Here is a 25,359-nt window from a genome sequence, read left to right as displayed (position 1 = left end):
ACGTACGAATTTACAAGTGCGACAGATAGGCAACACGTCGAATGTGGTTCGCGGTAGGCCCTCAGGTAGCCGAATGGATTAGGCGTGAGAGGGTAGGACGGGGAAGCAGGCCGGGAGGTAACGGCTAACTTACGAACGGGTAGTAGAACACGCATCAAATAGGTAGGTAAACAAAAAAATCATAATGAATATATTCCCCTTTTGTATTTTAGAACCATGGTAATGGCAGTACGGTAAGTGCATATTGCAATCATTGTATTGAATATTAGGTACCTACCTAGTTTCCAATGTGCGACCAGGACATCGCTATATAGTTTTGCGTTGTCTCGCTTACACGCCATAGCGACCTGGCCCGCTTAGCAACTTCTGCTGCTGCTACCTGTACTTATACAAATACGAGAGTATAGTGTTGTGAATAACGCTCATTTCGAGGCTTAAAGACTCGAACCCTTAAGACTCTCGAGGCTTAACGCCTCAAAGGCGGCAAAGACGATTTCTTACATATATACGAGTAAAATAAAAAAATACAATTCTCAAATATAGTCGAGTCTTCAAGACTTAAGACTCTTGAGGGCTCGAGTAAGCCTAAAAATAAGCGTTAAGGCTTCGTCACACAGGCGCGTTTTCCGGGCGGGGCATGAGCGGGGCGCGCCGCTTTTACATATAACGCTCACGCGTCGCCCGGAAAACGCGCCTGTGTGACGGAATCTTTATTCACAACACTGCGAGAGTGAGAGTAGGTGGTACCCTATTACTGTCATCCCAAACAAACATTTAATATACCGCTCTTCTTACATTTACCTTACCAGATTGGTTATACCACATCGGTGGCAAACAAGCATACGGCCCGCCTGATGGTTAAGTAGTCATCGTACCCTATGAACGCCTGCAACTCAAGAGCGTAGGTTGGGTAATGAATTACCTTTTGTTATTTTAAGGGAAATAGACTTCGTGGTCGAGTAGTCATAGTTACCAGGTCTTACTTAGGTATTCTATAGAATAACAGCTAGTCATTGTATAAAATGCCATTGTATAAATTGTATAAGTACTTATACGTTTTGTTTTGAATAAACTGTTATGTACCTAAACTACACATATGCGGCATATTAAAATAAGATTATATTTTCAGGTTATGAGTGTAAATTTTTGTTTACTGAAGAATAAAAACCTCAACACAAGTTCGTATTGCGTATGTAGGCTTTTAAAATATTAGTTTGGTTTCTTGAACATTTGTGTTGCACTTCTTTCAGTTTTGATAACAAAAGGCGTGCTCTGACCATTAAAATAAGATTTGACATGAGAAGTTGAGGTTGCTACATACATAAGCTTGTCACCATTTGTACCATCATGCTCGTGAAGTTGACCACCCCATATCGTTTGCCCGCAAATGGCATATCTATATCGTTAGTTCATCGTTAGTTCACGTTTGTTCAGTAGGTAAAATCGTAAGGACCCGATTCAAACATCGATTTTTTTTTAAACAAAATGGGGGTTCTTCACTCTAGCCACCCCATACCACTTTTTGCAAGTTTTTCTGGTCTAGATAGCAAGATATTCGTTAGTTCATGATTGTTTAGGCATTGGAATCGTTTGGACCCGATTCCTTAATTTTTTTATTTTTTTTTAAAGTGGGGTGGCTGTCTTCACGCTAACCACCCCACCCCGAAATCAGTCAAACTAACTATGTGAAGTCATCGGGCGACGTTAGTTCACGTTTGTTCAGGCATTAAAATCGTTAGGACCATCTAGGGTCGAGTTTTTTTAGTTACATACTAACGGCGTTATTCATAAACGTCTGCTAAGTTAATCAGCAGATGATCATCGTTTGTCCCTCTCTATGGCATAACGACAGATAGGGACAAACGACGGTCATCAACTGATTAAGTTAGCAGCCGTTTATGAATGACGCCATAAAAATTTCCCTCGTCGATGTAGGGTCAGAAATGTCAGAATCACTTTATGTAAGCAGCAACCTTTATACTCAAGTCCACAGAACATATTAAAGAGGTTAGAACGGCTATCGCGCGCAGTTAGTATCGGAACCGGTGTCGCCGCTCGTTCCTCTCCACATTACCACATTTCTCGCGCAACGGTAGTAAAAACTTGTGTGCCTGGTGAATGGATACGCCTCCTTTTTCAGATTTGATGTCTGGCTTCTTAATCTGAACGTTATTGTGGCGCAAAAGGCATGTTTACGTTTTTCGGTCAGCGTGGGCGAGTACTAGCATGCGAGCATTTGCTCATAACCGGCGGCGACACGTACCCTGCTCGCATCGCCATTCTAACTTGTTCTGTGCTCAAGTCAAAGCTTTTACTAAGTAGCCTTGAACAGTCCTATTAGTTTTAAGAAGTACTTAAGGGCTTATTCCATTTACCTTTTCATAGGATTGACTTTCTGCTGAGAGGGACAGATAGTGGTGTTCTATCCCTGTCTCTCTCAGCAGTAAGATGGTAGAAGGTGTCGGTGTGTGTGTTACTTTCAGCTTCAGGTATAAATTTCTTGTATCTGCTGAGTTTCATAACTGTCTTATTTGATTTGCTAGCGAGACTTTCCTGTTATCTAAAATAAATTGTGTGTAACTATGTCAATTTGTGTGTAACTAACAATTAATACACAAACTTAGGTTAATGATAATAAGTATGCGTCGTTGAGATAGCGGAATTTTCCCGCTTATTACGTAAGTATGAGCGTGTAGGTTTTGAACTTGAATCATCTCAAGGGTTTCTTTTAACCCTCCCATGCATTGAAAAACGATGTTTTTTACATACCTATTGAAAATAAAACTTTTTGTAGTTAAGTAATACTATCTGTCTGTTACATCTTCACACTTGCTGAACCGATTTAGATGAAATTTCGTATGAAGACAATTTGATTTGAGTCCCGGGGAAGGACATAATGATAGTTTTCATCCCAGAAACCATCCCTTAAGAGGGTGGAATTTATTATGGAAGTTATATGGATAATTGAATTCTACGCAGACGAAGTCGAGGGCAGAAAGCTAGTAAACTGTTACGTAACAATTCATTACCTGACAATTTGAATTGGTTTTTAATACAAAATAAGAGGGTTTATAATTGTGTGTTGTGTTTTGTGTGGGACTAAGATGGTCGCGCTTTTATACTGCCATCGAGGCCATCACTTTCTAATAAAGTATGTACTTAAGTGTGAAAGTGACGGTTGACGTGATAGGCAAAAGTGCAACCATCATATCCGTACTGGTTAAAAAACGTTGTATATTATGTCATTATGTTTCTTCCTCTTCATGCGACTGTTTATAATCCTCATATGTAACATTTCTTTTTTTAATTTAGAATGGTATAATGTTTGAAAATTCTTATTGGCCTAACACTTGTCAGTACTATAAGATGGTAAATATGTTCTTAATCAGGCTAATTCTGTTTTCGCAATTTGATACACTTTTTATCTCATGATACGACCTCAAATCGTGTTATGAGGCATCTCACGCTAGCCGAGATGAAAATCGTTGATATAATAGAAAACGCCAATCTAAACTTAAATAATGTATGGAAATAGTCACGTGACTTTCGTAGCATCTGTCATCCCGATAATTTTTTTCTATTCGTTTGGCGTTTGTCGATGTACGGTTGTCATCTCGGTTACGCCCTGCCAGCCTATTATGGATAGCTTTATCCATCTTTATCCACGTGATAAAATAACTGTCACTGTTTAACACCGTGGGAAAGAAAGTGACGGACACCGTTTTATCACGCTGTCACGTAGACAAGAACGACCATCATATCCGTACTGGTTGCATTTCTTCAGCACTAATCACTGAGGGGCTACCGCGAAAATCGAAGTTCGTAAATTGCGGGCATTTTTTTCTGTCACTCTAATTACGCCTTTATTAGAGTAAAAGAGAAAGATTCCCGCAATTTGCGAATTTCGGTTTTCGCGGTAGCCCCTCAGTAGTTAACGTGCTAACTACTTTTGGATGATAATCATCGGTCAGTGTTATATTACCACGTTATGTTTTGCAGGCAAGTGGCGTGGAGCAGCGAAATAAGGCATTGGACTGGCTGCGGGCGCACCTGAGGTCTCCAGAAGGTACCTCGGGTGTCGTATTCTTCATGGATGACGACAACACATACTCTTTGAAGGTCTTCGATGAGGTACGATACCGTTACTTAATATCAACAGTGGCGGATTTCCCATAAGGCACAGTAGGCACGTGCCTAGGGCGGCGAGATATTTGGGGCGGCAAATTGTGACAAAAAAATCGCTGATGATAACAAGAAATAACTTAAAATTAGGCCAGGCAACGAATTCTCAAAAAAAGGTATAGAGGGAAATGCTTGGAACACAATTTTTGACTTCGTAACTTTGTTTGAACTAGTTAGGATGTGAACATATCAAAAGTCCCCGGCCGTAGCCCTTGAGCCGGGGGAAGAGGGAGGTTTGAAGGTCCTATTTTTCGGTTTTTCGCTTATATCTCTGAAACTATGCGTTCTAACGACTGATCATTGTACAAAATGAAAGCTGATTAAATTTACTACAAGTTTTATACAGTCGAGTTTTTCGATAGGTATCTTGTTTAGTTTTTGAGATAGCCGCTCTTGAATGTCTATAATTTTGCATTAAATTTCCAAAACCGAAAAATGGAACCTTCAAATCAAACCCCCCTACCCCCGCTCAAGGGCTACGGCCGGGGACTTTTGATATTTTCACCTCCTAACGAGTCCAAACAAAGTTACTAAGTTAAAAATGTGTCCCCAAGCATTTCCCTCTATACCTTTTCGTTGCCTGACCTAAATGTAGTCAATATGATGGGTGCTGATGCTGAAGGGGCGGCTACAGGGTCTGGGCCTAGGGCGGCAAAGACTGCAAATCCGCCACTGAATATCAATTATGTCTTTAGTGTGTGCTTGACTGCTTGAGCTAGTTTTTAGACATTTGATTTCGTACCTTGTTTGAAATTACCTCGATATTTACTGAGAGCGTTTCTCTATAAATATTGAAATCTAATGTATCTAATTCATTAAAACCATCTGTCAAGTGTAAAAATAACAACACCTTGAAGATATTTATCCATTTATTTTCTTGTCTTCTTCCAATTCACAATAATCTCTTCTCTTGACAACCGCCTGCTAGCACGACTTAACAACCAAAGAGAGCTGTCCGCCAAGTGTCTTTCTTTTTATACCCAACCAATAACAGTCTTCAATTTCAAACTACCCTTAACTTTAAAAACTTATTAAGTAGGTATGCTAGGTCTTATTTCAAACTACCCGTAACTTTAAAAACGAATTAAATAGGTATGCTAAATACCAAAAACCCTACACTCGTCCATCCTGACTCCGTGTATGTCCTCATACACGTGCCAGGTGGAAACCCTACACTTGGCCGACAGACTACGTATACTACTTAACAGTGGATACACTAATCGCATAGGATACGAAACAGTTTCAATCAGGCATCAGCAAGTCAAAATCTCAAAAACATCATCTAAATAACCTTTCGTATGCCTGCCACACAATTTGGACTAGAATTTACAGTTTCAAGGTTATTAATTCAGTGGTAAATTTTGACTAAAGCATACGAAGGGTTAAAATTGTTACTCTTCTGCCGGAGACATCCTGCTGGAGACGGCTCGCACCGGACTCTGGCGGCGCGAGGCGGGCTCCTGCTGGAGACGGCTCGCACCGGACTCTGGCGGCGCGAGGCGGGCTCCTGCTGGAGACGGCTCGCATCGGACTCTGGCGGCGCGAGGCGGGGGACGCCGGTAGAGGTGCGGCGCTCAACTTGCTAAAAATATCCAACATTGGGTTAATAATCACAACAGTGTACACCTTGACTAGTAATTCAGGGTAACAGATCATTAATTGCCATTTATTATTCGATTTTCATGAGTAATGATCATCTCTATCTGCAGGTAGATAGTACACGAACCAATTCAATTCTCGTGACTGAAACAACAGAGTACACGAACCAATTCAATTCTCGTGACTGAAGCACTATCAATCTTCCTGCCATATATAATATGAACCAGTTCAAATCTTTTCTAAAATGGTAGTACTTAGCTGTGTCAGCACACGAATCAAATCAAATTCTCGTGGCTTCAACATCATTTTCCATTATCATGTCAAGAAATCTTCAATTATAAACCTCACTCTTGAGACAGGAATATTTCCCGAGAACCTTTCAGTAACTTTAACCCTGACTATAATTTATAAAATATTACTATGATGAATAACAGCGATAATTAAGTAATTATTGTGTACAACTTGACCTATTATGTTCCCATTATCAATGCATTAATCATCTGGTACTAAAAACCTATACCTAATAGCTCCCCTCCCAATGTTTTCAGAGAAGGTCGTATATTCTAGCCTGTTAGGATTTATCCAAGCTGACAAAGTACTTAGTCCATCAATTGCAAGACGCGTTGGGATTTTCAGACTATTAGATTTTTTTTATAATATGCATATTGTTTTATGAAAGACTTGAACAGTATATTAATTCACTAAACGTCTTTACAGCATACCAAATCCCGCAGTTCGGGAATAAACATAGCACCTAAATAGGCGTGTTTCCGCAGAAAAAGGACCAATAATATTCTCTCTACACGTTGAATTAAATAAATTATACGTTTCAAATGTTACATGGCAGACATAAACGATAGAACTGCAAAAACCTGATGTTTTACCTATCCGTACCTTCCGACTTGTTCTAGAATACAATCAAAAATGTATACCATGGAATCGCATATTTTGTAACTGAAATATGATATCATTTAACTACTGGGGTGATTACGACGACGTTGTAATTATGTTTAGGTTGTAAGAAAACTGCCCACGCAACATGTATCACCAATATCCACTCAGAGATTTCTTCAAGGAAATACTTGCGTTAATTGAGATCTACATACTGGAGCTTCGCCTTTTTGTAAACATAAAATATTAAGAATAAATCTTTTAATTACGATTTGCGCACTAGTATAAATATAATTAACAAATTTCAAGTTCGGCAATAAGTAAAAGTATAAAAGTGAATTCTTTACCGCAATACGTGTCTTTAATAACCTCCCAGTTGAAATTAATATCTCTTATTATTAAATTATCTCTTTTAAAAACTGCCTCAATGGTAATCTACTATTATTTGACGAGTTTTTTATAGTTCATGCATTATTTAATATATCAGCTTATCTAGTAATGAGATAATGTTTATTATTGTACATCTATTTTTATCAAGTCTTAATTTAAACATAATATTTAAACATAATAATATAACCAATAAGAGGCCATCAATCCTCCTCGATCTCGGTTTAATTGTGGTGAGTTCTACAGGTTCAACCATGCACTCTTCATTATCGCTTATATTAAAATCATCATATTAAAATCATTTCAATGTAATGCTGCAACATTAACTGCAGTAACCTATGAATTAAAAATATGATTCAATAATTCAACGATTCAATAATTCAATAATTCAACGATTCTACAATTCAATAATTCAACGATTCTACAATTCAATAATTCAACGATTCTACAATTCAATAATTCAACGATTCTACAATTCAATAATTCAACGATTCTACAATTCAATAATTCAACGATTCTACAATTCAATAATTCAACGATTCTACAATTCAATAATTCAACGATTCTACAATTCAATAATTCAACGATTCTAGAATTCAATAATTCAACGATTCTACAATTCAACGATTCTACAATTCAATAATTCAACGATTCTACAATTCAATAATTCAACGATTCTACAATTCAATAATTCAACGATTCTACAATTCAATAATTCAACGATTCTACAATTCAATAATTCAACGATTCTACAATTCAATAATTCAACAATTCTACAATTCAATAATTCAACGATTCTACAATTCAATAATTCAACGATATTCAATAATTCAACGATTCTACAATTCAATAATTCAACGATTCTACAATTCAATAATTCAACGATTCTACAATTCAATCAACCAACGATTCTACAACTCAATCAACCAACGATTCTACAATTCAATCAACCAACGATTCTACAATTCAATCAACCAACGATTCTACAATTCAATCAACCAACGATTCTACAATTCAATCAACCAACGATTCTACAATTCAATCAACCAACGATTCTACAATTCAATCAACCAACGATTCTACAATTCAATGAACCAATGACTCTACAATTCAATCAACCAATGACTCTACAATTCAATCAACCAATGACTCTACAATTCAATCAACCAATGACTCTACAATTCAATCAACCAATGACTCTACAATTCAATCAACGACTCTACAATTCAATCAACCAATGACTATAATTCAAGCCCAATAACTATAATTCAAGCCCAATGACTATAATTCAAGCCCAATGACTATAATTCAAGCCCAATGACTATAAATTATGACTTTAATTCAATCAACCAATGACTCGATCATTCAATAAACCAAACGACTCTGTCATTCAATAAACCAAACGACTCGATCATTCAATAAACCAAACGACTCGATCATTCAATTAACCAAACGACTCGATCATTCAATAAACCAAACGACTCGATCATTCAATAAACCAAACGACTCGATCATTCAATAAACCAAACGACTCGATCATTCAATAAACCAAACGACTCGATCATTCAATAAACCAAACGACTCTATAATTCAATAAACCAAACGACTCTATAATTCAATAAACCAAACGAATCTATAATTCAATAAACCAAACGACTATAATTCAATAAACCAAACGACTATAATTCAATAAACCAAACGACTCTATAATTCAATAAACCAAATGACTATAATTCAATAAAGCAATGACTATAATTCAATAAACCAAATGACTCTATAAACCAAATGACTATAATTCAATAAACCAAATGACTCTATAATTCAACAAACCAAATGACTCTATAATTCAATAAACCAAATGACTATAATTCAATAAACCAAATGACTATAATTCAATAAACCAAATGACTCTAATAAAACAAATGACTCTATAATTCAATAAAACAAATGACTCTATAATTCAATAAACCAAATGACTATAATTCAATAAACCAAATGACTCTATAATTCAATAAACCAAATGACTCTATAATTCAATAAACCAAATGACTCTATAATTCAATAAACCAAATGACTCTATAATTCAATAAACCAAATGACTCTATAATTCAATAAACCAAATGACTCTATAATTCAATAAACCAAATGACTCTATAATTCAATAACCCAAATGACCTTGTAATTCAATAAACCAAATGACTCTATAATTCAATAAACCAAATGACTCTATAATTCAATAAACCAAATGACTATAATTCAATAAACCAAATGACTATAATTCAATAAACCAAATGACTCTATAATCCAATAAACCAAATGACTCCATAATTCAATAAACCAAATGACTATCAATACTAGATACTAGATACTAGATACTAGATACTAGATACTAGATCCTCGATACTAGATCCTCGATACTCGATCCTCGATACTCGATACTCGATACTCGATACTCGATACTCGATACTCGATACTCGATACTCGATACTCGATACTCGACCAATAAATAAACAAAGCAACAAATCAATCAATTCACAGAAAATGTGCCGTTAATGAGCTAATTATTGTCCAATTTTGTTTATAATCAGATGGCATTATAAATGTGGAGCTTCCTTGCAGTTCAAATAGAAATCACAAAAGTTGGTCAAAGGCCTGACCGGCTGAGAACCACTCATAGATCGTATCTATTATTTCGTAAGATAAGATATATACGCGTTATTATATCGCATTGACATATTTAGGCAAAAATTTCTCATAATTGGTACACAAGTAAGTAATAGTTTCTATCGGTTCATCAAATTTATTTTTCTCAACTTATCCTCTGGCAATATATTCATCTTATACTTATGTTATATGTGCTAGATGTCGATGAACGAGATGAAGTCAAGCAATTCACGGTATCTAACACACATTACCATATCAAATCATTCATAATATAATAGTAAAAGTAGGTGTACATGACCTGATGTCCAGTGGCGCGTGCCTCTCGCTAAGGCTGTCGAAGCGGGGTTATTCCTGACATTCACAACAAGACTCTGCTTCGGTCTGGATTCCTTTTTCACTGCCGCTGTTATTCCAGCTACATTCCCTTTCGCGAAGACAGAGGCTTCTGGTGTTCGCAAGCGCCGTTGATCATCATGAGTCATCGTCAGCCATATTCTCCAACAACTCGGCATGAAACGTAAAAGTATCCGGTGTTACATATACCTATATACTATATCATAATACTAACCTATAAAGGAATTATATGACAAAATAATGTTTAATGGTAGTTCAAATTATAAACATTTATCTCAAAAACTATGCGTCGTAGCCATAGAATTAATATGACTAGAACAACTGTCAATCTTCAAAAGTGCGACCAAAAATGAAATGCAAGTGTGTGCGTAAATTGTCTATGTACTGCGTGTACTATCAAAATCGTTGCAGACTTATCTTAATGTAACTCTTACTGTGTTGGAAAGTGAAGTTTAAATTTACCGCTAAACATGAGCACCTTCAAAAAGGTATAACAATCGTTATTATTTGAAGTCGGTTATAAAAGCTAATATCTTAATGATGTCTTGTGAAGAAATAATTACATAGCTATTAATATACCGACAAGTTATCGATACTGTCATATGAACATTTTGTCAAGCCCTAGCGTAAAGTAACAGGTTATGTTTTTACACAAAATATTTTAAATTATAGGCTAATATGATAAAATATTAGCGCACAAAGGAAGAAAAACTTATAATGAACTTTATAAACCGGCTTCTTACACTTTTTACGCTGTTAATTTGACAAAATATCGTTATGAAAATTTCGCTAGGAATATCATAAATCCTCTGAAATAAGTGTTTGCTTGGATTAATTGGCACTGTAACACTGAAATCCGGCACACTACAAGACACAATCTTCACTGAATTACTTTATTTAATACTTTTCGTCCTAATCCGTGTATATTTTTCAATTTGAAAATTACTGTGATACGCTCTTGGCCGTCCGCGGCCGTCGTCAAAGTCAAAAGTGGTCACGTTTTCTCATTGGTAGTCTGACTCTTTCGCACTCATGGTATGTTCATATACGTGATGGCTTCCCTTTCGCACACTTCAGCTGTCTGTCAAGCGCGAGCGCGAAAATGACAAGTCTGTGGTCGTAGCAAAAAAAATGACTGAAAATTCAATGCCCCGTTTGCATAGTAAGCCATCTACTTATATTCCACAAATTTTAACATTAAGGATCAAAATCTTCAATTAAATTGCGAGACCTGGTTATAAATCATAAATATCAATTTATCTCTGAAACTATGCGCCGTAGTGAAGAAATAATGAAAATTAAGGCACCCTTGAATACTCCAACCAACACATATCAAGACCCACGTGTTGACATATTCTGCCTAATTCCCACATGTGTGTGGGTAAGTAAGTAGCAAAGAAGTTAATAACTACAGTCGCGTATCTATTTATTAAGAAGAACACGTGTACTTGATTTTGTTAACTGAACATTATTATGCCTAGCTGTCGGTGGCATGGTGGTTAAATACTTTGAATTCTCGACCAACTGACGCATATATTCTTATGATTACACATTGATATTATGTCCATTTAATTACATTTATGGGTCAAACTAACCTAAGTTTAACTGATATGCAATTAGATAGCCTATAATCATGATCATCATAATATTATTAATAAATGATGCAGGTACTCATTTAAATTAAATAAAAATGTTACCAGTACCATATTTCTTACGTAATCCATTAGAATTTCGTATAGTTAATTAATTATCTCCAAGCTCAGAATAAGGGTCATGTTATCAGTTATCTCACTAAATCAATAAGTAATAGCAGTAGGCGTGTACTTACGTTCTGCACACTTCTGAAGTGTAAAAATAACAACACCTTGAAGATATTTATCCATTTATTTTCTTGTCTTCTTCCAATTCACAATAATCTCTTCTCTTGACAACCGCCTGCTAGCACGACTTAACAACCAAAGAGAGCTGTCCGCCAAGTGTCTTTCTTTTTATACCCAACCAATAACAGTCTTCAATTTCAAACTACCCTTAACTTTAAAAACTTATTAAGTAGGTATGCTAGGTCTTATTTCAAACTACCCGTAACTTTAAAAACGAATTAAATAGGTATGCTAAATACCAAAAACCCTACACAAGTAGATACCAACTAACTTTACGACGAACTTTACGAACGGAATAAAAGTTAAATCAGTTTACCGCATTATTACGGCTTAGGTAATTTTGAAATGTCAACAAATATACCTGCTGGATACGATACCCTGGATACCTGGATAAGAGAGTATCGTGAGATTGGCTAAACTTGTTTACAGTTCACCTCGCTACTGTTACATCATCTTTCCCGTTCGGTTCAGTTTTTATTATGTATAGTGATGGGTAGGACATCAATTTAAAATGAGTTTGTATGAGTACCTCATTTTCTAAAATGAGGTGTTACAATGTCTTACTTCAAATGAGGTGAGGTACTAGCATATTTTCAGCGTCGACTATTCCATTAATTCCAACGGCGACAAAAATATTTAATGTATATTTATGTATTCATCACTTCCTTTATAAATAAATAAATAGTAACATTTAATTGGAGTGCAATTCTGGAGGTTAAGAATAGAACTTTTAGGAGAAAGATAATTTTAGAATCAAGTAAAATGAATAGAGGAGTGAAGTAAAACATTCTTGCGGTACGAAGTACTGCGACAAATTAACAAAATGAGTGGTACAAATGAGGTGCCTCACGAGTGAGCGACTCAACACTAATTATGTAGGTACAATACCTTACTTATTTCCATACTATATTTAAACAAATTAATTTTATAAGTCGAGAATCGAGAATTATAATTAAACGTTGTATATAGGCAATTATATGACTAGGTATATTTATTAGTCATTCTGGTTATTTTCGTATATATGTTCGTATACGACAGATGATAACAATAAAACCTTTTAGGGAAAACAATCTTATTTATGACCACTTCAGTTTAACATGTACCTCTCATTATAATGCATTAATAAGCCATTAAGCTCTTGGCGAGTTTATGATTTCTAATTACATATCAGCAATGGCATGCATGTTGCTTTTATAGATACAGTTAAGTTCTAAAAAATCCACACGGACTGAGCGAGAACCTTTATCCGTATTCCGTATACATACTGTACTGTAGACCTTGACTTCATAAAATTCATAAATATAAAATTCAACAACTCGTTAATTATTAATTGAGTTAAATTCGCTTTTCATTCTTTTTTACAAAACGGTTATACATAGTTACTATGTAACTGCCAATATAGGTACTTTATTAAATCTCTATAGTGTCTTGTAAGGATGTTACAAGGATTTATAGTATTCATATAATACTTCGTGCAAATGGTGCAAAACGTTGTTCTGCCGTACAACAGTGTACGAGCACTATGACCGACGTCGGAGACATAGGTCCAACCAGAGATGGGCAAAATTTATTCGAATGACGAATAACGAATAAGAATAACAAAATTTATCGCGAATGACGAATAAAAATGTCGGATGATTATTCTTATTTGAATAAATTATTCGTCGAATAATTTATCCGCGAATAATTTATTCGTCGAATGAATTGCCACGAATAATTTGTTTAGTTGGATACCTTATTAACTTTTCACGGTTTAGAAAGATTGGCAACTGTGATGTGCAATGCAACTACCTAAATAGTTACTGTAAATATAAATGCGTTGTGAGATTCGCTCTGAAGTAAACAACTGTTAAGAAAATTTGGTGTTCCCACTCTTTTATTATACAGCTATCTCTTTCTAGGTCAGGCCAGAAAGTTACTAAATTTGTGTGTTAGTATTCATTGTTCATACGCTAATCCTTATTTTATTATACTACCTGGGCTTATCTTTTAACCCTTAACAATCTTCAACTTCTAAACAAATATACAGTAAAAACAAGTCATAAGAAACGTGCTATTATTCATGTTGTTTATTTGAATGGAATAAGCCAAAAAACTTAAATATTCTTCGTGGATTTATTCGAATGAAATAACGAATGAATCATTCGTCATTTGCAAAGTGGTCGAATGATTCATCTGCGGATGAATTATTCGCGAATGAATCATCCGCGGATGAATTATTCGCGAATGAATCATCCGCGAATAAAAAAATCGTGAATTATTGTTTATTCGAATGATTATTCCGATAAAAGTTTATTCGAATGATGCCCATCTCTGGGTCCAACAATAATTGGTTTATTGGTGAGGGTAGGGATCTAAGGATCGACATTTGATTCCCTTTTAAAGTTATAGCCCGTATCATGCCTGTGCCATTCTTGCTTATTTGATTTTTCCCAAGTCACACCCGTACTGTGTATTATTTTTTTATTTCAGGAAAACATCGCTCGTATGAAATTTGGCTATATAATTTGAAAAGGAAAGTATACTTAATGGTATACTTTCCGGGTGGGATCGTACGATTAAAATTTGTTAGGACTAGCAGCCGCACTAACTCGGGAACATTCAATTAAAACACCAATTAATGGCAACGTCGCTTTAATTAACTTACTGATTAGCAACATATATTTTGATGTTTTCGTAATAACATTTCCATTTTTTATTGCGTCCAGTCAAATTTAACAAATAGTAGTCGAAATCCAAGGACATTACGCGCATTCATTTTTCTTTCTTAAAAGATTTCTGTCATTTTATGGATAAGTAATTAACAATTAGATATCCTAAAAAAACATAGTTTACCAATTGCGTCAGTTTTTTTCATTTGAATTTTACAGTTTTTTTTTACATTGAATAAAATACACTAAATACACATAAAATACAAATTTTTGCACTATTAATGTTTTTATGATTAGCAAAAACTCATATAAAAGAGGTTTATTGTGAGTATTGTGACGCACAGATTGTTACGTCACACGTTGCAATTCCCTTACTAAATAAATAAAAACACAAATCGTTTTGATATTCTTTGCAAAGATGTTATAGGTATTTGACCGTCGTAATATTGAAACGAAGGAGAGATAACGAGGGTACTTAGGTTTTAGGTACCTACATAGATAAAAAGTTGGAAAACTTATCGCCTCAGCCAAGCGAGCAATATGTTGCTTCGACGAAAATATGTCAAGCAGCTCGACACAGTTTCTTCAAAGAGATTCTGCAGAAAAGGCCTTACTGAAAAAACAAGCAACAACGGTTGCACTCCGGGAGTGCCGATAGAAGTGAAGACTCACCTCACTATATTACCGACGCCCGGTAACACGATACATACGTTTAGCGGAGGTATTCTATTTATTTATTTATTTATTTATTATAATATATTATTATTATTAGGTGGCCTAGCGGTAAGAGCGTGCGACTTGCAATCCGGAGGTCGCGGGTTCGAACCCCGGCTCGTACCAATGAGTTTTTCGGAACTTATGTACGAAATATCATTTGATATTTACCAGTCGCTTTTCGGTGAAGGAAAACATCGTGAGGAAACCGGACTAATCCCAATACGGGCCTAGTTTACCCTCTGGGTTGGAAGGTCAGATGGCAGTCGCTTTCGTAAAAACTAGTGCCCACGCCAATTACTGGGATTAGTTGCCAAGCGGACCCCAGGCTCCTATGAGCCGTGGCAAAATGCCGGGACAACGCGAGGAAGATGATGATGATATTATTATCATTCTCAAATAAGATCACACTTTTTCATTGACATGTTTATTTACATACTGCCATGACAAAGTCGAAATATTTGAACATAGGTAAAAAGTCTTGAAAAGGAGTCCGCAACATAAATGTCAAACAACATTGAGTTTTTCTTTAATGATTTAAATTCCATTTAAATTATGAGTGGCCACCTTACGGGGCTTACGGTCACGTGATCGCCTTACGCCCCTTACGGTCACGTGATCGCCTTACGCTGTCTCGAGTTTATCATTTTTTCCCCACCTCAAAAAGTGCCCAGCGCCGCTAAAGAAGTTTTCACTTCAAAAAACATTATCAATACCTATGTATTATTATGCTGCATTTACCACCAATATGATATTAGGCATGGACCTATAATATTACGGACAGAATTTCGCTTACAACACAACTGTGATTCCAACATCCACCAGTTTCATAGTATTTACGCGTGACACATACACATTGACAGCCCACATCCACCAGTTTGCCGTCAGACGAATCGAAACGTCATTGAAGTAAACATGTCGAAGAAAAATATAAAATATGCCGGCATGCGTAGCTAAATCCTGCTAGAATTGTACCGATCGAAAGAAAAAAAGTCACGAAATAACTTTTCATACTTAAGTTTATCAATTAGTACGTAAAATCACGATAATTTGTTGTTTATAAATTATCAAACTGCAAAACAGGAGTGTGACCAGTAACATGAATAGGGTAATTTCCCGAAAGTAGGGTCATTGATACCCTTCTTATTAAATCATTATGTATTAAGAGATCATTTAGGTAAATGGTTAAATCAGCGGTTCTCAATCTTTTTTTTTGACGGAACCCTTTTGGAAAGCGAAATACTTGATGCAACCCTACAATAAAACAATAGTTTTTAGAAGTGTATTTTTTTATTAAATAAGCATAATTCTAAATTCTTGCGGAACCCCTGCAGGGGTGTCGCGGAACCCTAGGGTTCCGCGGAACACACTTTGAGAATGGCTGGGTTAAATTATTGATTGTGCATTTCAAACTAGGTCGGTATGGTAATTTCCCGATACTAAGGAGATTAGACGCTTACATGCATGTTTGATAGTTAACGTTTGTTTGTTATGTATTATAATTTTTTTGTTGAAAACCAGATATGTTTCCAGTTAAATGTATAAATTAAAAAAAACATGACGAACTGATTTCATTACGATGCTAAGTATCATTAGGTAATTGAAAATTATGTTTGCACAAAGTAATTGTGCAATATTGCGAATTTCAAGACCTATAAAATCAGATACGTACACACCTTTTTTATTGTCTAACGTAAAACTGTCCCAATTTTTTTATTTGAAAACAAGGACGATATTAAAAATAATTGTTTCACCATTAGGGGAGAATTTGTGTTACATGGTAACACTCGTCTAGACGCACACATTCAAACCGTCCGCCATTGCAGTGTCACAGTTTGTCTTAGGTGACAGTCCGTCCGTAATATTCTAGGTCCATGATATTAGGATGACATTTTAGGGACTGCCGTTGTTTTGCTAACGCGGCACCACACATGCGTGAGGTCAAGTCAAATGTAATTAGATTTTGGCAAAAATTTCATTTATGGTACAAGCTTTTATCGGTGACTGTACTTTTCCTTCCACAGACAACTAATACTCATCGAGAAAATTCTAAAAACCCAAATACAATTAGGTTGTGTTGTTTTATCACAGAGTTCCTATGGCCACCTCCTGTCTCCATCATCAGATCTGCTCCATGGTATCATAATATTACATTGTCACCCGACTTACACACGTATGCTAATTTTCAGCTTCATCGGAAACCAGGAAAAGTGGGTTAAATTTAACTTGCAAAATTTGACCCGTACAAACATAGTTACATACAATGCAAGTAAAAGGTTGAAAAAGCTTAGTGTTGTGTTGCGCGAAACCAAAATTCTACCGTACCTACAAGAGGTGAAATCAGTACTAAAGTGGCCCACTGATTATCAGTTCGCCGGTCAATATCGGCCAGTCAGTTGTTCGGAACTGTCGAATTTTTGTTCTAACTGACAGGCCGATACCGACCGGTGGACTGTTAATCAGTGGGCCCCTTAAATGTTGTTTAGAGTCATGTCAGATAAGACCGTTTTCAGAATAAATCAAATCAAAATTACGATAAGGCATTCCTAAAACAATTAAGTGGTAGGTAGCTATTTGAAGAATTAATTATGTTTTTATGACTTTCCGGTAATTACAGAAAACCATAAAAACTTGACAATTACACTTTTAGTCGTTATCAACAATACAGAAAATCATAATAATGAATCATGCCTATTGATCGATTTAATTACTAGAGACTCAACTTACCTACTTAACCTTAATTTTAAAGTCGACACTCATTCGGCGTTTGTATTATTTCTTTTTTTGTCTAATAATATGTAACATATATTCATATTTTTACTTCTAATTATAATTCACTTTTTTTTCGTTCATTGCCATAATGGCACACACAATTCTAGGAAAGTATGTCTAAATGTAGGAGTAGTCTCTTAAGTATTAAAATCCGTGCGATTTTTGAAAGTAGGTTCCAAGCGGATCCTTTAGGTCTGAGATACACTTGTAAGTTTTACTTACGTAAGTTACAATTTGTAACTTAGCTTTGTAACTTACAAAGCTATTTGTTAGAATGAGATAACAATGTTCATCTCATTTTGTAGTATAGCTGTATCCCTACTTACGTAAGTAAAACTTAAAGTGTATCTTGGGCCTTAGGATCGTGCAATGTTTGCTCATCTGAATCCCGCGGCGTGTCATAGATTAACGCATTGAGAGTAAACCGCTGGTTTTCAGTGGATAGTCTGACATTCCCTCGTCCCAAAATGGAAATGGTATGCTTGAAGCATATTCCAGTGCTAAAATGAGCTCAATAAGCTCCATTAGGATGCTGATTATTTTACCATGAGAACCGCACCTATTCATAATTCATAATATTTTATTTGCAAAAAAAGGAGTTACAAAAGTTGGTACATTATATTTATAAGAAAGTCCGTCCTCTTAGCCTTCCATGCACAGCATGCAAATCTTACAAAAATCCTAATAAATCTACAATTATTTGCCGAATGAAGTAAGTACTAACCAAACTCAATATTGCGTATAACCAAAAGAAAGTCAATTATTTGCCGAAGGAAACGTAAGTATAAGTACTAACCAAACTCAATACTGCGTGTAACCAAAGGAAAACATGATTTTTGTAACACAATATGACTTTACTCTTCTGGGATTAGATTGTGTTGGTGCCGTTGGTGGTTTGTTTATTTATTTGTGACAAACATTCTTATTACTGTTATGAAGCTCGAAGCGTAAATAATAAACTTTCGTCATTGTTGTTAAAAATACAATAAATATCATATATATATTCGTATTTGTTCTCTCTATATTGGCGTTAAAATATGATCATAATCGCCGAAGGGCTTTCAAGTTGCCTGGTGTAGTCTATTTTGTGTCTCGTATGTTCGGTCATACTGGTTGCAAGTTAGAGCCCATCCGACGTCAGTGTAAAAATAGTACATTATTGTCGAGGTTCGGAAGTAGCTACTTGCAGGCTGAGATTTCGTTTTAAACGGACGACCTTGGGAGTCCGTTTAATTGAATCCGATGCCAGCAAGTAGCCTTCCAGCCGAGTCATATATAGTGCTTTTCTCAAAAATGGTGCAAGAAATAGAAATATTTTACAGAAGCAACGTTCTAATTTTCACAGAAAAAAGTAAAACCATTAAAAAGATTTGCTGGCCGCCTTTAAAAAATAAGAAGTGTATTTTCTGCTGAAAATACGCCAACGTATTTGAGACACCTAAATAGTCGCGGTACCAACATTATAATAATAAGTGCTGATCATCTGTTTGGCTGTTTAATGGACCTATGCCTTCATTTGATATGGCCATTTAAAGGTTTAAAAAGTTTGGAACTCGTTAAATAATGGAATTTGTATGCAACATTGCAGTCCCGAAATCGAGACTGCAATGTTTTTAACTTTTTAATTTTAAGATGACCATAAACTACGCACTTCGCGACCAATTTTTTAACCGGCAACGTCGACTTTGCCGTCCATTTTTGAGAAAATAATAATGTCAAAGAGAGAGAAAAAATATTATTTATTAACATCGTCATTGTAAAGATACAATAAGGTATTGTATACACCAGGGATCGGATACCGGTATTTTTTGTATGGGAACGGAAACGGTATTTTTTCGTTCTTTGCTAATTACTTCATTTCTAATTGGGCAATCTAATAATACGAAGTCGTAACCTAAAAACACAACTGAGTCCTACATTTCGAGTATAAAATAATTCGAAAAATATGGTTATTTCTAAGTTTTTGCAAGAAACCGGTTCCGATCCCTGGTATACACTTCAATCAAATTATTATCGTTTCAGATGCGAAAGATCAAGAAAGTAGGTGTCTGGCCGGTGGGCATAGTCGGGGGCATGCGTGTGGAGATGCCCCTGGTGACGGACGGCAAGGTGTCTGGATACAACGCAGTGTGGAAGCCGTACCGGCCGTTCCCCATCGATATGGCGGGTTTCGCCATCAACGCGACGCTATTCCTGGACTTTCCTGAGGCGAAGTTTTCCAGGAAAGTGCAGTCTGGATTCCAGGTTAGTTTATCTGTTTTTATTAGTTTATATAGTGTTTTCAGCTACTACTTTGGAGGCCAGCTTTTCTCTTTTGCGCATGATTGTTTGAAACCGTTTTTTACAACTACCCTCTTACGGTGCGAGTCATGTCAAATGATGGACATATAGAGCAATTCCTTATTCAAACCCACATCATAATTATATTATGTTCGGACCATATCATAAACAAACAAGTTGAGCTTTTTAACCTTACAGCGCTCAGTGGCTAGGTTCTGAAGGGTTTAAATAATCTTCTTGAACTACGAACTATCTATAGTTTGTATAATATCATTGTTTATACTGTGATGTGAATGAATGTATCAACGTATGAAAGTTGTTATCAACTCCGTAAGGCAGGAAACAGCTGTAACACAATATCTTAAATAAATATTTACATTGCATAATATTAAATCTGATTCTGCGTCCTTATCTGGACCGAGCTGGCTAACAATACACTTTGGTAGAAACTACACGTGATCTAAAAATATATTTTTGTTTATGGTATCTTCAAAGCAGACTCGTTACATCTCGAAAGCAAATCTAAAATTATCTTGTGCTTTGGTTGTTAATCCGCATTATCCTCTTGGATGCATGCAAATGAATCAAAACTAGCCAATACAAATGCAAGTTCGATTATATCAAAATAAAGATTCAATATACAATGGAATGGGAGGCCTTTTTATAGGTCTCTGGGCGGCTAAAGGTATCTACATTATTTCTAGTTATTTTCCTTATTTTCTCGTAAAACATGTTAATTATAAGATGTATTTTGTTTTAAAAGATGTGTCCCGCGGAGTTTGTTGCCGGTCCCATATTGGGATACCCTCCTCCAATTGAGGGGGGAATTAAATCTTCTCGGGGCACTGGTTGGAGCCATTGTAATTATGCCTAAGTACTTGAATAAACTATATTTTATCTTATCTTTATGTTTTACATATACGCTTATAAACCATATGTGTAAAGTAGGTCGCATTTTAATTTCGCATATTAACTAATTATTTAAAGGGAAATGGACCAGCCGAGAGAACATAGTTTCAATGAAATGGCGTAAAGGATACAATTGACCGAGCACAGTATTGTCGGCGATAACAGTATACGGGCGAGATACCTATTCAGTTATCAGTGCTGCATTTTGAAGCGGTATCGATACACATCCTCTGGACCGGGTCTAGATTTTATATTCATACACAATACACGTATGTACTTGGTTCTCCAACTCCATACAACAACTTAATTTTTTTTTCATATATAACAATTTCTTTTGAAGGTCTGTTCTGTTAAAATATCGGTTAAAAAAAATCACAAAAAATATGTATATACTGCAAAAAATTAAAATCGTGTATATTACAATCGTTACGAATATAAGAGTCGAGTAGCTTACACATGCCATACTTTCCATAGCTTAAAAGATCGGTAAGAGTTATGCGACAAAATTTCTTCTTTAACCTTGGCGCTCGGAAACCATTATATTTCAAAATCAATACTTTAGCTTGCCTAATGAGTTGTAGAAGCTTTTTCTATGACTGCCTACATTACCTAAATACATAATTTTATGCCCCCTAAATGAATGATTAACACTACTTCTCGATTTACTACTTAAAATTTCAATAGGTGGGAATAACTTATGGCTTACTACTTTTAGGGTTCCGTATTTATAATCATATGACAGTGGTCTCATGTTTGCATTAAGAGCAGTAAGATAAGATGCGATAATCCTAAAGTAGGGAAGCCGGAAATCCAATTCTATAGAAGTTTTGGCTGTTGTCCAAAGTAGTTACTTACAATTACAATCGATCAACAAATTAAATCAATGAGATTAAGTGGTATTCATTAGTACTACTTATCAGTGTTTTTATTTTAAATATAAATTTTACCGAATTAAACATTTATTTCAAAACCGTAATACAAATAAAAAAAAGTACATATGTATTTATTTAAAGCACGCCGCCCAATAGTACATACACTGCTGGATATCTACTGTTTAGCTAATAGCTTCTTTACTATTATAATGAAATAATGTCCATCATACATATATGATAATGAGTTACTCGTAAACCATAAAATAAGTAAACTATGTCAACCTAAAGTAGAATAAACGCGGTATATACATCCATAGGTACATTTGTAATTTGACACAGTTAGATTGTTGTTCAGGAAATTGATGTCAGTGAAATGCTAATGTACAATTCTTTTGAATTAAGCTGGATTTATACCACAAAACTACGCAGGCCGAAGATAAAAAAGTTTCTGACTGAATAAAATGCTGTTTTTATTACATAATATTATGCTGAAATATACATATAATAAAACCAGCATTGTGAATCAAATTGTGACGAAATCTGCAAACGCATTTTCTTGCAAAACGAACGATTCGATTTCCTCATATCATATCACAAGTAACATGTACTTACCTATACATTTCTCTATTTCAGGAAAGTGAAATACTAAAATACGTCGTAACCCAACAGGAGTTAGAGCCTCTAGCCGACAACTGCACTAAGGTATATGTATGGCATACGCGCACCCAGAAACCGGCCATACTCAACCCGAAAAAACTCAAAAAACCTCTGGTCCCTGACGACCACATCGAGGTTTGAAATGTTTCCGGTAATCATCATATCGGTTTTACGCTGAGCGTCAAACGCTTGTTTTTAGAATCCCAAGGGATTTCGACACATTTTTTCAATGAGCTGTGCTCCTTCCAGGTGTTAAATGAAAACATTTCCTGATAAAAAGACAATGTGAGTACGTATCAAATTCAGTATAATACTAGCCAAATGTTGACTACAGCCCTACCAATTAGCAGTTATTATGACTAAAGTGATCTCATTTCACAATTTCCAAATTTAGGCAGACAGTCTCATGCACTACTAATCTAAATGTCGGGAGGTAAATGAGTCATTCATGACCTGCGGGCTCAGCACGGATCCATTTTTTATCCACTATCACTAAGCCCGTCACTTTCGCACTTACATACTTGTTAGAACGTGACAGGCATGGTGATAAATGATAAAAATGCGACCGTGCTACTAGAGCTGATACTTATGACATTTTAGGGTTACATAATGTATCAAAATAGTTTAAGTCACGTTTGATTGAAAATTCGTCGATAACCATACACGAAAAATCAAAATTTGACAGTACCTAGTTTAAATTGTCACCAACCAAGGGTGTTTGTTGGCCTATTTTTATTCCGTGTCAGCGTTTTAGCAAAATTTGCTACTGTGACCTTTTTATTATATCTTTCGGCTTACACTTAGTTTGGGTATACGATATATATGTTATAATTATCAATAAAGTAAGTCGAGTTAAACTGCACTATATTGCTATCAGTGCATTATATTGCCAGGTGTTGGGATATGCAATTATGCATTTTAATATTAGTTTTTGGATATTTGTCATTCATCATCATCAACGTATTGTAATCAACGCATGTTGGTTCAAAACGTACCTGGTTGTGTAGTATGTTTCGTAGCAACCCAATAGGTATCTTACCACAAGAATTCCATAACTATTAAGTAGAAACAACAAAATGTAATGTTCACTGTGCAAACTACACAGTGAAAGCGAAATAAATTGCGATTGAGTTTAAACTTAGTTCTACTATAAATAGGCAACGCTACTCGTAACGAATAGGCGCTACCTAAACTAGTTCTCTTTGAAAATCGCACTTGGTAATTATAAATATTATAATTAACATCAATGTAGGTGTGTTACTTGGATTTGGATATGAACTATGATAATATTAATATTTAACTGATATAATTTTAACTCTGAATAGTATTTCTCAACTTTCTTCTAGTTCAGTTTTAAACATAAGTCGCGCAAAAATAACTGTAAAATAAATTGTCACAAAAAACATTTTAATTTTAACTTACATTTTTATAGTAAACTAACTAAGTCATGTGTACACAATTAAATTAATTGGCAACTATCCTCAAGGATAAACAAATGTATCATGCACCAGTAAAAACTAAAAATACTTAATAGGTATATGACTACTGTAATGTACAAACTTTTTAATTGTACTACCTAAAGACATCTACTTTGTAAAAATAACCGCAAATAGATCAAAGTCACAATAATCCCATTATTTATTAGGAATAATACGTGTAAATGTTGATATAGAACAAATTATTCCATATCTTCTCAATGTTTTCAGTATTAATATATTAAAATATCGCTTGGCTGTACTGTGTATTATATATATTTAGTCTTTTACGTTAGAAAAGCTAGCGATTATATAAGAATGTAACCAATTATATATGTATATTTAGGAAGCGGATATACATATTTACTGCGAAGTAAGAGTTGCTCTTTCGTTCAAGTTTACATTACCCATTTTACATTGAAACTGCAATATTACAATTTTGCGATAGACCCCTCTTAATTAACTTGTGTTACTATTGTAGCTAAATATAGGTATATTTTATATGTATAAAAAAATATGCTAGTTTTTTTTACATTTATCATCCAAGTATGTGTTGTATAATATTAATCCATGATTTAACACTACTACCTTAATTTTTTATTGATTCACTACATGTTTTGATGTAATATCTAGTTTTACGAATAATACCAAGATGTGAGGGATTGGAACCGGTTTTTTGCAAAAACTTAGAAATAACCATATTTTTTGAATTATTTTATACTCGAAATGTAGGACTCAGTTGTGTTTTTAGGTTACGACTTCGTATTATTAGATTGCTCAATAAGAAATGAAGTAATTAGCAAAGAACGAATAAATACCGTTTCCGTTCCCATACAAAAAATACCGGTATCTGATCCCTGGTATAAGTTTAAGAACGCACAATAATATGTTATTATTCTTTTTCCACCGGTCTGGTCTATAGTTCGTTTTTTTTGAGCATTAGAAAGGTGAGCGATGTTGACACGTCTTTTTATTAAAAACCATCATTGAAAAATAAGTCACATCAAATTAGATTATTTTGCTTTCATGAGTAATATAAACAATTTTTTTTAACCGTTTATCAACATTATTT

General features: G+C 35.1%; 1 protein-coding gene across 2 annotated transcripts in view; it reads left to right on the top strand.

Moving 5' to 3' along the window:
* Nucleotides 1–23,237, top strand: part of LOC134653457 (galactosylgalactosylxylosylprotein 3-beta-glucuronosyltransferase 3-like) — a 29,892-nt gene extending 6,655 nt beyond the window's left edge. Inside the window, exons 3-6 of one of the 2 annotated variants that reach the window (XM_063508820.1) lie at nt 213–233; nt 4,000–4,131; nt 20,117–20,338; nt 22,789–23,237. In XM_063508820.1, coding sequence (XP_063364890.1) covers nt 213–233; nt 4,000–4,131; nt 20,117–20,338; nt 22,789–22,953 — 540 coding nt within the window. In that variant the 3' untranslated portion in view covers nt 22,954–23,237. The remainder of the gene's footprint in view (nt 1–212; nt 234–3,999; nt 4,132–20,116; nt 20,339–22,788) is intronic. The other variant, XM_063508821.1, reaches the window with a different exon arrangement.
* Nucleotides 23,238–25,359: the final 2,122 nt, after the last annotated feature.

Source organism: Cydia amplana, chromosome 13 (assembly GCF_948474715.1).
Source record: "Cydia amplana chromosome 13, ilCydAmpl1.1, whole genome shotgun sequence".
Classification (NCBI taxonomy): Eukaryota; Metazoa; Arthropoda; class Insecta; order Lepidoptera; family Tortricidae; genus Cydia; species Cydia amplana.
This window is presented reverse-complemented; position numbering and strand designations above follow the sequence as displayed.